Here is a 13,192-nt window from a genome sequence, read left to right as displayed (position 1 = left end):
CAGTAGCCTAGTATTGCCATCAGAGACACATCGTACTTTGGGATCTGAAGCTGGAGAACATTTTTCTAGATGATGAGATGAGTGTTAAATTAGCCAACTTTGGCTTCAGTAGGGAATTTACAGAAGATAAACTGAGTACATTCTGTGGCACCATCTCCTATATGGCCCCAGAGATCTTGCAGCTCGAATCCTATGAGGGCCCGAAGATGGACATCTGGAGCATGGAGGTAGCACTCTACAGGATGGTGACAGGGGAACTTCCATTTGTGGGGGGAAATTTTTAAGAAGTTAGGAAGATCTTGAGTGGGCACTTCTTTATACCATACTTCCTGTCTCTGGAATGTCAAAGACTTTTACAAAACTTAATAATGCTCAACCTCAGCTGAAGACCAACAATGAAAGATATAATGAAGGACCACTGGGTCAACATTGGCCACAGAGGAACTGAGGCCATACTTAGAGTCACCCTGGATTGACTTAGACCCACAAGTAGTCCAAATAATGAAGAACATGGGATATGAGTAGCATGAGATACAGGAATCACTCACAGGAAGAATATATAACAACATCATGGGCACTTATCTAATACTAGATAGCATGAAAACCCCAAGATCAGGGTAAGGCCCTGCGCCTTCTCAGACCCCAACATTAGTCTTTTCCCAGCACAGGGGTTTTAGACATCATGGCAGAATAGCTGAGACCCTGGGACTCCACCAGGGTCAGCTTAGAGTCAATTATGCCCACTCCCCAGGAAGCCTGGGAGGACCACACTCCCCCAGGCAGCATGCAAGAGAGGACGGCCATTCCCCCAGACTAGAAGAAAGGATGACCATTCACCCAGCCAGCGTGGAAGGGATGAATTCCATTCCCTAGACAGTGGAAGGAAGGACCACACAACCTCCCTATGAAGCCTGGAATGAAGGATTGCCACCCTGAGCCCAGTCCTCCAACATGACCCTGGGGGCTCCCCCACCACCCACAGCAGCAGCAGCAGCAGCAGCAGCATTGGTAGAGCCCCAGAGGGGACAACCAATGAAAACTGGCTTCAAGCTAGGCAGCAAGATGATGGACTCCAGCCTCTTCCTCTGGCCACAGCCAGGGCCCGCAGGGGGTGGCTTGGGGGTTCTTAGGCTTTTCTTAAGATTCCTATACTGTAAGTCGTCCACTGAAAAGCAGCATCTCAAAAGGACAAGAGTGAAGTCAATATAATTTTTTACAATAGTGGACAGCCAAAGCATGACCACAGTCAAAGATGCTGGGGCAATCAAGCAGTACTTTCTGCATTTTACATGTTGAACTTTGAAGATGCTGAGCTCCAGAGAGACAGGCCATGTGGTGTGAGAGATGAGACAGAAGCTGGATGCAAACAGCAAAGCCTGAAATACATGCTGTATATTTGGAGCGACCATGGAGGTGTGCTAACTGCAAGGCATTCTATGCATTGGATTCACATCAGGACGGTATCCAGCATCTCCATGGCCTTCAGAAGCATCTTATCCGAAATACCTTGAGCTTGGAAGACTGCCTGGAGCCCCCTGGGGGTCAAGAGAAGCTGACCACCCTATGAGTCCGCCTCTCGCCCCGACCTGAATGAAAACTTCAGAGACTGGAACTGTTTTTCCTGGGGCCATTCTCCCTCCCCGGCTCTCCTTTGCTCCTATGTTTATAGGGGTTCTTATTAAAGTATTTAGCTCTCTCAAGTTGCATAATAAACTTGATGCTCCAGAGGAAAAAAAAGATGTCACCAGGGTTGGTTCCTCCTGAGGCCTTTCTCCGTGGCTTGCAGATGACCACCTTCTTGCTCTGTCTTCATGTGGCCTTTCCTCTGTGCATATTAGTTTACCATTATTGATCAACATAAAGGAAGTGCAGGATCGGATTTTGCCAACTGACCCTCTCCAACGGGGGCACACACACACAGGCGGAGGAAGGGGTCACGGTTGACCCAGCTGGAAGCCTGAGACTTCCCGCAGGAAACACGCCCAGCTCTGTGACGTCTGCCTAGACCCCGCCCCCTCAGGCGGAGCCAATCGCAGCGCGGGACGGGGGCCTCCAAAGGCGCGCGTGCGCCGGCTGGGGGCCAGCCGGGCGCGATGGACTCGGCCCTTCCCAACGCCCCGAGTCTGGCGCAGCCGCTGCCAGCCGAGGTGTGCTCCGAGGAGGAGCTCTACGACTGCCTCGATTACTACTACCTGCGCGACTTCCCGGCTGGTGGGGCCGGACACAGCAAGGGCCGCACGCGGCGCGAGCGGGAACTGCGCACCAACTGGCCGGTGCCTGGCGGCCACGAGCGCAAAATCGCACAGAAGCTCCTCAACGGCCAGCGCAAGCGGCGCCAGCGCAAGCTGCAGCCCCGGCCGCGCACTCGCCTCGCCTGCGCGCCGGTGCGTACCGGCCAGACCGTTAGGGCCCGGGGAGCCCCGTGAGCGCCAGCGCCGCGGGCCACTTCCTGGGTCCCCTACGACTCGACCTGGGCAGAGTCGGCCCTTCGGAAGCGGCCCCGCCTTAGCGAGTCGCAGGTGACCCGTTTAGCCCACAGCTTATCTCCTGTCTGCAGTTGGAATGGTGGAAGGGGCTAGGGAAGGTAGAAAACATCTTTTTAAAAAAATACCAGTGAGAAAACATCTTTTTAAAAAAGTACCAGTGAGGGATTTACTTCCAGTGCTGATGCTCGGACCAAAGAAAATAACTGATTTTTGGTTTTGTCTGATTTTTCTACAGGATACCGAAGGACCTGATAAAAAAAAGTCTTTTCTTTGACTCCAGCTGTAACGGTAGTCTTAAGGGGGAGAGAATCCATGTTGGTCAACAGAATTTGGTTTTGGCATCGCTTAAGTTTACTGCTTCAACGGCCAGACTCTGGTTGTTAATTAAGTAACAACCAAGTGGGTATGCCTCTTTAGGGTTTTTAATTAAAAGAGAGCAGCAGCAAGAGTGGCATTTTAACTTCTAGTTTTTTTTGTGTGGTTGTTTTTTTTTTTAGTTGCTACGTTAACTAGTTTTTTAAGTCTACAAATATTTGCATTCTTCTTCCTAAAGCAAAGGTCACAAAGGTGAATGGGGGGAGGAGAACAAAGAGGAATTTGTACAAGATTTCAGCTCAAGTGTGCAGGTTTAATATTTGTTTTCCAAGAAAAGGAGTACTTTAAATTGTAATAGTGTCTGTTGAACCTAGTTGCTAGGTTCTCTGCACTTCACATCGCACAACAATCCTTTGAGGTAGACACTATCTCCATTTTATAGAGGGGATTCTTGAGGCCCAGAGAGTTCACATATCTTTCCAGAGGTTGCAGAGCTGGTTAGAAAGATGATGAGCATAACAGATACTTTTGTAAAGCATTCACTCTTTCCAGCATCACAATTTTCCTCAACTGTAGACAATGTTATATGGTTCAGAACCAACCACAAACCTCCATGTCCAAGGATAAAAGTTGAATTTAAGTTTTAAAATTATACAGAATATGGCCGGGTAGCTTTCCTTTATCTTCACTATGCATTCATTCAGCCCTCGGCACCCAGTGGTGAGTCATGGTTAGGAGAGAAAGGTGTGTACTGGAAGGAGCAATCTGACTATTAATCCTAGCTGTGATCATCACTCTAGCAGTCAGCAAACTTCTGAGTGGCAACTACTTTCAAGTTCCACCAAGTTTCAGGTTTCTCATTTGTAAAATGGGAATAATATTGGATTACCTTGCCAAACTGGATTATAGATAGAATATATGAAACATCCAACACAGTTAAGGGCCTGACACATAATAGATGCTCAATAAATGGTAACTACTTTTAAGTTTACAGAATGCAATCCTTCCTCTCTGGTTACAAAGTCTTGATTATTTCACTCACTACATGCTTTTATTTTTTTTTAAATATATTTTATTGATTTTTTACAGAGAGGAAGGGAGAGGGATAGAGAGTTAGAAACATCAATGAGAGAGAAACATCGATCAGCTGCCTCCTGTACACCTCCTACTGGGGATGTGCCCGCAACCAAGGTACATGCCCCCTACCGGAATCGAACCTGGGACCTTTCAGTCCGCAGGATGACGCTCTATCCACTGAGCCAAACCGGTCAGAGCCACTACATGCTTTTAAATATATCTCCTCCAACATCAGGCAGTGTGTTATAGCAGGAATCGATTAGGAGTTAAACTATACTGACTTGGTCAAATTGCTTAAACTCTAGATTAATCTACCAGAAGACCATTTTAATCATGTAAAATCCTCAATCTTATAGGATAAAAAGCCTAGATTTCTTATATTGTGCTGGAAATCATCTACTGGATTTTCTTAAATTTTGACACAACTTCCAAAAAAACACTGATTCTTGATACAGGTCTTCTGTCCTCTAAACTCACTATAATTCTTCATTTGAATCTGTGCTGTCGTATTTAGCATCCTGTTTCCCCCTTTACAGTTTTAATTTTGAAACGAATTCCACCTATAATTATTTAAATGCCACTCTTTTCCTGAAGCCTTCACATTGAATGTCCATTCTTTGAAATCCTATAGAACTTCACATAAGCACCACTTAACTACTTGTTCATATAATATTTTGTGTTTTTAGTGTTGAGTTAAAAAAATTTATTCATTTTTTTTGTCTGATATGTGCAAGGCACTGTATTTAGATGTCTTAGTTATAAAAACAACCACTATATTTAGAGTATAAGAACCTTAATGTTTCAAACATTTCAGTTCCTATACAATTCCTGCTGTAAAGTACAGCATACTCAGACATAAGCCATGTTAAAGCAACACTCTAATGTGTGTTAACTAGATTCTGCTCATTTTAGATACTAGAATATTTACAATTTAGAGTAATTGTAGAAATGTGTATTAATTACTTATTGCTGTATAGTAAATTACTCCAAAACCTAGTGGCTTAAAAGAACAAATACTCTCAGTTTCTGGGGGCCAAGGATTCAAAGTAGCTTAACTGGGTGGTTCTAGCTTAGCATCTCATGAGGTTGCAGTCAAGCTGTTGGCCGAGACCAGTCATGGGAAGGTTGCTTCCAAGGTGGCTTACTCACGTGGCTGCTGGCAGGCCTCACTTCCTTGCCACATGGGACTGCTTGAGTGACCTCATGATGTGACAGCTGGCTTTCCTCAGAGTAAGTGATCTGAAAGAGTGAACAAGGAGGAAGCCACAGTACCTTTTAAGACCTACTCTCCAAAGTTACACATCATCACTTTTTTTTTTCTATCCATTCAAAGTGAGTCATTAAATCCAGCTCACACTCAAGGAGAGAGGGATCAGACTCCACTTTTTGAAAGGACTGTTAATTTGTGGGCATTTTAAACCACCATGGTATGTTTAATATATGTTCACTGAAGAAAAGTTGGAAAATATGCACACACAAAAAAGAAGAAAGCACTACTCAATGGATAATGTCATTCCTTGGATGTACATAATGCCAGTCTTTAAAATACATTTTCTCAAAATATAAACATACTATGTGTACTTTTGTAAACTGCTCTTTAACATATTGTGAAGATACTTTTCATGTCAGATATTCTTTCATAACATTTTAAATGGCTGCATAGCATCATATATATGTACCAGCAGCCCAGTGCACAAACTTCATGCACGGGTAGGGTCCCTAGGCTTGGTGGGCAATCAGGACCAATCAGGGCCTTTCAGCTTCTGGCCAAGGCCTTCCTTCATTCCGTGCCGCCCCCTGGTGGTCAGCGCACATCATGGTGAGCAATCAAACTCCTGGTCTGATGGAACTCCCAAGGGGACACTTGGCATATTAGCCTTTTATATATAGAGAGAGATAACATGTAATTCTATATTGTAGGACACTTAGATTGTTTACAGGTCTTTCCTATTTTATATATTTTGTTAAATATCCTTATAATTAATTTCTTCTCACATACATGACTCAGTTTTTTGTTTTTCATGATTAATCAATTACATTCCTAGACATGGAATTTCTGGAACAGGATTTGTACAGTTTTAAAACTTCCGTTATCACTCAGCCAGTGTGGCTCAGTGGTTGAGTGTTGACCTATGAGCCAGGAGTCATGGTTTGATTCCTAGTCAGGGCATATGCCTGGATTTCGGGCTCAGAATGGGCTCTTGATGACTGCAGTAAAAATTCTACTCAAATTAAGTAGATAACAGAAGTTTTATTTTTTAAATATATTTTTGTTGATTTCAAAGAAGAGGGAGGGAGAGAAACATCAATGATGAGAGAGAATCATTGATTGGCTGCCTCCTGCACGGCCCCTACTGGGGATCAAGCCTGAAACCCAGGCATGTGCCCTTGGCCAGAATCAAACCTGGGACCCTTTAGTCCACAGGCCGACGCTCTATCCACTGAGCCAAACCAGCTAGGGCCAAAGTCTTATCATTTATAAAGCTTTAATTTCTTTAAGAATTCCTATGAAAATAAAACTTTGTTTTTCATGAAAAGGTTTTGCATTTACCCCTGGATTCCACAAACACCCTGTTGTTGCTGGAAAGGTTGTGTTAAATTCTGCTACCTCTAGTGGAAGGGGGAAAATTTCTGATGGACATCCAAGAAGAAATGGAGGTTCCACCTCTGCTTTCTTGCCTCCATAAATTCCACCCCATCCCCAAGGACTTTCCCATGAAGCCCTCCATGAAATGCCAGTAGTCAACTTTTCCCCTACTGCAGAGGCTCTAAAATGTTATTGTTAAAAACATTTCACAACAACTATTGCTACAGCACAGGCCCTTGGGGCCTTTGCAATTGCTGGTCCCTCTGCCAGGAATAGTCTTACCCTTGGTAAGAACTGGCTTGCTTCCCCACTGCAAGGACTGTGGTTCAAATGCTGCCTCTTCAAGGAATCCTGTCCTCTTCAGCCTACATATCTCCATCTCCCTTACCCTGCCTTTGCTTCCTGTCACCATCACCTGATGTACACAGGCGCTTGTGTCTCCTCCCTGAATTTAAACCAAGGAAGGTGAAGTCTTATTTGGTGCTGTCTCAAACTAGCTGGCACTTGTAGATCAGAACATTTTTATCAGTGAATATTAGCTCAGTCATGGGCACAGATCCTATAAGATATATGAAATGGTTGAAAATGTATAGTAATACATACATGTACAGCACTATTAACTTTTGTTGACTGGATCCGCAGACAAAAGAAATACAAAAAGAACCAACTTTGTTTCGTCGATTCTTGTCTAAAGTTTTCAGTTTCCCTCAGTTCATATTACGTGCCCACACTGCCTCGAAAAATGTTTATCTAAATAATTTAATGCCTTGAAATGTTAAGTCACTTGCCCAAGGTCCAGTGGTAGTCCCCACAGAAGTCTGACTCTTAAGGTTGGATGTGACGTACCACGTTAGTAATACAAAGGTTTGCAGGAAGACGCAAAGGCCCTCGTACCCTTAACCTGCTACCGGTCCTGACTCACGCTAGGCTGGGGCCGTAAAGTTTGCCGCAGGCACTTCCGGTTTTCTAAACAGCCCCGGCGCCCAGCTCCTGACGCCCACCGCGTGCGACGAGACGCCCTCGCGTGGTCACGCTCCTTCAGTGACCTTCAGGGCCCGCGGTGACGTCAGCAAACGGAAGGGCTCTGCCTGCGCGCCGATTGGTCGCGCGCTTCCGGCCCCGCCCCCTGCCTTCCGCTCTCTCGCGCCCAGCAGAAGTCGCCGGGGTCTTCTAGGAGTTTCGCACTTGCAGGCACCGACCGGCTGTGCAGTTGCGATGCCGCGTGGAAGCCGAAGCCGCACCTCCCGCATGGCCCCTCCGGCCAGGTGAGGTCATCGCGGGGTTGGGGGGCCCCGTGGGTGCTGTGACGCAGGGTGGCCGGGCGGAGGCCGCGGGCCGGGCGTCTGAAGGCCTAGGCTGCGTGGGCCCGACTTCGCTGGTCGCTAGCGGGTTGTAAATGGCGCCTTTGGCTAGATTGTCCATCAGTGGCAAATTTTCTAATTTTGAAAGCCCATGAATTATTGCTTAAAATATTTCGTAGCTCATTTTAAGTTAAAATAGCCAAGTGGTAAAAAGAAGTGGAAACGGGCTGAAACGTTCAAAGTAGCAAAAAAGGGTAGAAGAAAGGTAACAATCGGGAAATGATCGAATTTCAATTCAGTGAATAATCTTTGAGCACCTGCCATAAGCAGTGAGCCTTTTGGGGTCTCAGCCTAATAGAGGACACAGTCATTAAGGCCCTCACGTGTACATGACGTTTTCTAATTTGTAAAATGCTTTCAAAATGTACTGCCAATTACACCTCATGGTAACCCTAGAGATCGGTGTTACTCCTACTTTACAGGAATAAGGAAACAGCAGACTCAGAATAAATTACTTGTCCAAGGTCATGCCTCCAGTAAGTAGGAAAGCCAGGGCTTAGTTTTCCAATGACCAATTCAGGACATTTAGCACAGTCCCTATTGCTTCACTGGATTGTATTCATACAGTGTGCTAGGAGTGCGAGAAGGGGTTCTCTTGTGAAAAGAAACTTCTATTCAATGGGCAGATAACCACATTTTTAAAAATATATGTTTTTTATTGGTTTCAGAGAGGAAGGGAGAGAGAGGAGAAACATCAATGATGAGAGAATCATTGATCGGCTGCCTCCTACCGGGACTGAGCGGCAATCCTGGTTATGTGCCCTGATGGGGAATCGAACTATGACCTCCTGGTTCATAGTTCAGTGCTCAACCACTGAGCCATGCCGCCTGGGCAATAACCACTTTTTATAAAGTGAAATCATAAACTTTTGACCTGGCCTTATTTGGGGGAAGAATCTAAAAATGGGTAGAGGGAGCATAATTTATATGAAGATTTGACTGAAATAGTTGAAAGCATCCAAATGTCCTACAGATGGAAAACAGTTGAAATTAATTTGGTATAACAGTTCAGGCAAGTCACTTCGTCACTGGGCTTCTGTGTTCTAATCTGTAAAATGAAGGAATTTGACTAGATTATTTCCCCAGATGACTATGTGCAGGTCTTCATTCAAATGTTATCAGCTCAGGGAGATCTCCTTTGACTGTCCTTAAAATTTTAAACTCTTAATACTTTACAATTTTTATGAAGTATTGGAAAAACTGTGTTCTTTAAAGATACTGTGGGCTATGTGAATACATGGAAGTGGTTGCAAAGAAGCAGGAAAAAATAGTTTATACTTGGTGGTTACAGCCTGACCAAAAGGTTAAAGAGATAAAATGTAACAAAATAGTTTAGGGAATTGTGTTTTGTAAAGTTTTCTTGTATGTGTGTAGTATTACCATGATCGTTTCCAAACCTGGTTGGAAGTAGGAACTGCATACTTTTTGTTCTTTCACAGCCGGGCACCTCCAATGAGAGCTGCACCCAGGCCAGCACCAGCAGCTCAGCCGCCAGCACCAGCTGCACCATCTGCTGTTGGCGCACCTGCTGCTGCACCCCGGCAGCCAGGTCTGATGGCCCAAATGGCAACCACTGCCGCTGGTGTGGCTGTGGGCTCTGCTGTAGGCCACACGCTGGGTCATGCCATCACTGGGGGCTTCGGTGGAGGAAGTAATGCTGAGCCCGCAAGGCCTGACATCACTTACCAGGTAGGATTTGGGGCGGCATTTCCCTTCAGTGGTATATTTTATGAGAAAACCTAGTTATTTGTAAGTTCCTTATGTGTAAGAACTGTGTGTAAATTTAAAATCCACAATGCTGTTAACAGAAAATGTTTTATCAGAAGCCACACTTGGCAGTTGAGTTTAGTGCCTTAGGCCAGCATCAGTAAGTACTGTACAAATTTTCTTTTTTCCCAAGACTCTAGTAGTTCAACCTGATTCACTGTAAAACAGCCATTTTTTTCTTATTTTAAATATTTTGTCTTGGCTACCCTGAACTAATTCCGTCTCAATCTTAGTTTTCTTTTTTATATTTTTTTATTGATTTCAGAGAGGAAGGGAGAAGGAGAGAGAGATGGAAACATCAATGAGGAGAGAGAATCATTGATCAGCTGCCTCCTGCACACCCCCTACTGGGGATCGAGCCCACAACCCAGGCATGTGCCCTTGATCAGAATCGAACTCAGGACCCTTGAATCCGCAGGCTGACGCTCTATCCACTAAGGGCTCAATCTTAGTTTTCAAAAAAATCTCTTCAGAAGCTCTTTGCTCTCTGATCTCTTACCTGACATTTGCCACTTGCCCCTCTTTCTGAGGTTTGTGAATTTTCTCCTCTGATGAGCATGGGTGTGTACTCTGTTGTAATTCTGGTATACTTGAAACTCTCATCCACCTATTTTTCTATAGTAGTCCCATTTTTTCCTCCATGAAACTTCTTTAAGTGCCCAGATAACCATTTCACTTTACTTGCTCTTTGTTCTTGAATCTTGCTGATTACAACTGGAATTTTGCTAAAGCTCATTTTCTGCCTTGAAAATATCTCACTTTCCATGTTATTAGCTGAAAACTGGGTTTAGTTCTGTTTCCCAGTTAACCTCAAAGACAGTGGATACTGCTCAAGGGTAAGTCTGATTTCCTTTCTAAGCGTTCCTGAATGTTTTGCCTTTGCAGGAGCCCCAGGGAACACAGGCATACCAGCAGCAGCAGCAGCAGTTTGGCCCTTGCCACTATGAGATGAAACAGTTTTTGGACTGTGCCCAGAACCAGGGTGACCTTAAGCTTTGTGAGGGTTTCAGCGAGGTGCTGAAACAGTGCAAATTTGCAAATGGTAGGTGATATATCAATTCATGATTGAACTTGCATAAGCTCGATTTGTTTAATGGTTGTGCTCCTAGATCCTATAGAACTTAGGGAATCTGTGTTTAATAAATTAAACTGGCAAATTAGAGGAGATTTTGTTAAAATTACTCTAAAGATAAGCTAACTTCTAACAAACTGGTGCAGAGGTTTCTAATCATTATCTTAATCTTTTACCAGTTATGTTCTGAATCTGATTCTTCCTTAAATAGGTATAGATTAGTGTGTCAGATTTTCAAGCGAGTGATTTAGACTTAAGGTTATGAATACAAAATTCTGTTTTCACCAAAGTCCAGGAATGCACATAAAGACTGATATTATTGGCATTCTGCATGCCTTATTAGACAAGTTTATTAAGTCCCCCCGGAATTCTGCAATTTAGGCTTTCCGGAATGTCAATTTGTTTTCACATAATTTCCTTCCATCCACTAAGAATACACCATCTATTAAAATGTTCATTTTGGGTAGGACATAAGGGAGAAGTTAATCCTTTCAGGTGGTTGAACTGTGCAAGTAGGAGATTGCGTGTCCAAGTTTATCAGAACTCTTTGGTGAAGCTACATCTAGTATCACACTGGCCATATTTCTGTCCCCAGAAGCACATGTGCCCTGTCTTTTCTCAGTTGTGACAAATGCAGAATGTTTTGTTGGTTATGGGATGCCTTCAATAACTTATTAAAGAAACTCTGCGGGGGGGGGGGGTGTTTCTCTCCTTCCATAATTGGGAGGGCTTCGGTTTTGTTAAGACTATACAGCCAGTGCTCTTCTAAATGTACCTTTCTTTGTTTGCAGGATTAGCCTAATCAAGAAGGTCGAGTTGAAGAAATGGGAAATCATCTCTCCTGTCCAAGTTAACTTAGTATAAAAATATAATTGATAGTGAAAATATAAAACTACTAGTTAACTCTCCTATATCAATAATAGTTTCCTCACTTCGGAATTGCAGTGGAAGAGAATGTACTTACTGTGTAGAAGTTCATTAAGATGATAATTCAGTTTGGGGCTGAGCAGATGTTTGTGTGGCCTCCTTAAACCAGCTTTTGTGATGTTTGTAAATCAGTTACAATAAAGTGATTTTCTTCCAAAATGGTGTCTGATAAATGTAAGGTAATAAATTTTAGATATAGTATTGCATCCTGAACATATGTATTTTTCAGAAGAACATAATTGTCTCAACATGTCTTTAAGTTTATCTAGTTTATAGCCTCTGGACATGAAATTAGCATCCACCCAGAGGGCCTGGTAAAGCTCCCTGAGAAGCTTTTGTAGGTAAATAGTTATGTAAGGAGTTGTTCACTAGCAAACATGTTGCCCATTAAAAAGGTTCCAGGTACTATAAGCCTTTAGAGCCAGTGTTCAATAAACTGAGTGGTAACAAGAAACTTTAAAATATTGTTCTAATCAGGTGAAGAGTAAGTGGGTTTCCTGTGGCCAGGTGAGCACTATTTGTCACTGTTCCCCTAGAACTGTGGTCGGCAAACTGCGGCTCCGAGCCACATGCAGCTCTTTGGCCCCTTGAGTGTGGCTTTTCCACAAAATACCACAGCCTGGGCGAGTCTATTTTGAAGAAGTGGCATTAGAAGCAGTTTAAGAAATTTGGCTCAAAAGAAATTTCAATTGTACTGTTGATATTTGACTCTGTTGACTAATGAGTTTGCCGACCACTGCCCTAGAATATGCAGTTATAAGGCATTGTAGCTTCCTCTTCCTGAAAGATGCAGGTGAGCTGCAATTGTTTTGAGATGGACTCAATTTGAGGTGGACCATTTTTGTTAACCAAGCTCCAAACTTCAAAGAACTGAAAATTTTACTCGAGAAGTTGATCTCCAAGTCTACATTATGCTCTTGGACTGTTTCAATTTTCAAATGTACCTCTCATCTGTTCTGTTACTGGTTTTCCCCCTCTTAAGGTTTAGAGACCTCTTACTACAGGGCGAGTTGATGTTGAATGAGTGAATTACTCAGTTGCTGCCCCCTGTCCTCAGCTATGTTCTTGGAGTGCCCTTTTCTACCAAGTCATTCAGTTCCTGAAAGGGGCCAAGACTGCCTTACCCTGAGCACCTGAATGGCCACAGATCATTCACTCCTGGCGAGTCCTCTAATAGTCGCTCCTGGGTTGTCAGTGGGCTCCTTTGCCCGTTCTGGAGGCTTATAGTGTTAATTGCCCCTTATGTACAAGATGTGATGGTCTATAGTGGGTACCCAAATATTGTTAAATTAGTAAATCAAAGGAAAATAAGTCACAGCAATAAAATGCAAGAGTCTGCCTGGCCTGGTCTCTCCCTGGTAGGAGCCATGGCACCCCAGAGAAAGGCACTGGGAATAATCCTCTAGGTGCATTGGTCTTTTTCCCTAAAGTCAGAAGGGGTTTTGTCATGCATTCAAAGAGTCAAGTCTATAGCTTAGAATCAGAAGGAAAAAAAAAGGCTTATTGACAGTAAGTAAAAGGATGAGATTGAAGTGTTTTCATCCTTGGAGCCAGAAGCTGCATCTCAATAAACAAGACCTTTATGCATAAAACTCCCCCG

At 43.7% G+C, this 13,192-nt stretch overlaps 2 protein-coding genes across 3 annotated transcripts; both read left to right on the top strand.

Moving 5' to 3' along the window:
- The first annotated feature begins 1,914 nt into the window (after nt 1-1,914).
- On the top strand, nt 1,915-3,870 carry NUPR2 (nuclear protein 2, transcriptional regulator). 2 transcript variants are annotated; one of them, XR_013814891.1, is made up of 2 exons: nt 1,915-2,519; nt 2,722-3,870. XR_013814891.1 is itself a non-coding variant. In XM_079795705.1 (2 exons), the coding sequence occupies exons 1-2, from the start codon at nt 2,094-2,096 to the stop codon at nt 2,758-2,760; spliced, it is 330 nt and encodes a 109-aa protein (XP_079651831.1). In that variant the 5' UTR covers nt 1,916-2,093; the 3' UTR covers nt 2,761-3,870. The 2 variants fall into 2 exon arrangements, 1 of the variants encoding a protein (XP_079651831.1); XM_079795705.1 differs by having other exon boundaries at nt 1,916-2,384.
- Nucleotides 3,871-7,571: 3,701 nt separating this feature from the next.
- On the top strand, nt 7,572-11,751 carry CHCHD2 (coiled-coil-helix-coiled-coil-helix domain containing 2). The gene is made up of 4 exons (XM_079799828.1): nt 7,572-7,730; nt 9,266-9,515; nt 10,479-10,635; nt 11,457-11,751. Exons 1-4 carry the CDS (start codon nt 7,681-7,683, stop codon nt 11,465-11,467), a joined length of 468 nt encoding a protein of 155 aa, XP_079655954.1. The 5' UTR covers nt 7,572-7,680; the 3' UTR covers nt 11,468-11,751.
- Nucleotides 11,752-13,192: the final 1,441 nt, after the last annotated feature.

This window comes from Cnephaeus nilssonii, assembly GCF_951640355.1.
Source record: "Cnephaeus nilssonii genome assembly, chromosome: 2".
NCBI lineage: Eukaryota > Metazoa > Chordata > Mammalia > Chiroptera > Vespertilionidae > Cnephaeus > Cnephaeus nilssonii.
The sequence above is the reverse complement of the archived record's forward strand: the minus strand, read 5'-3'. Positions and strand labels throughout refer to the sequence as shown.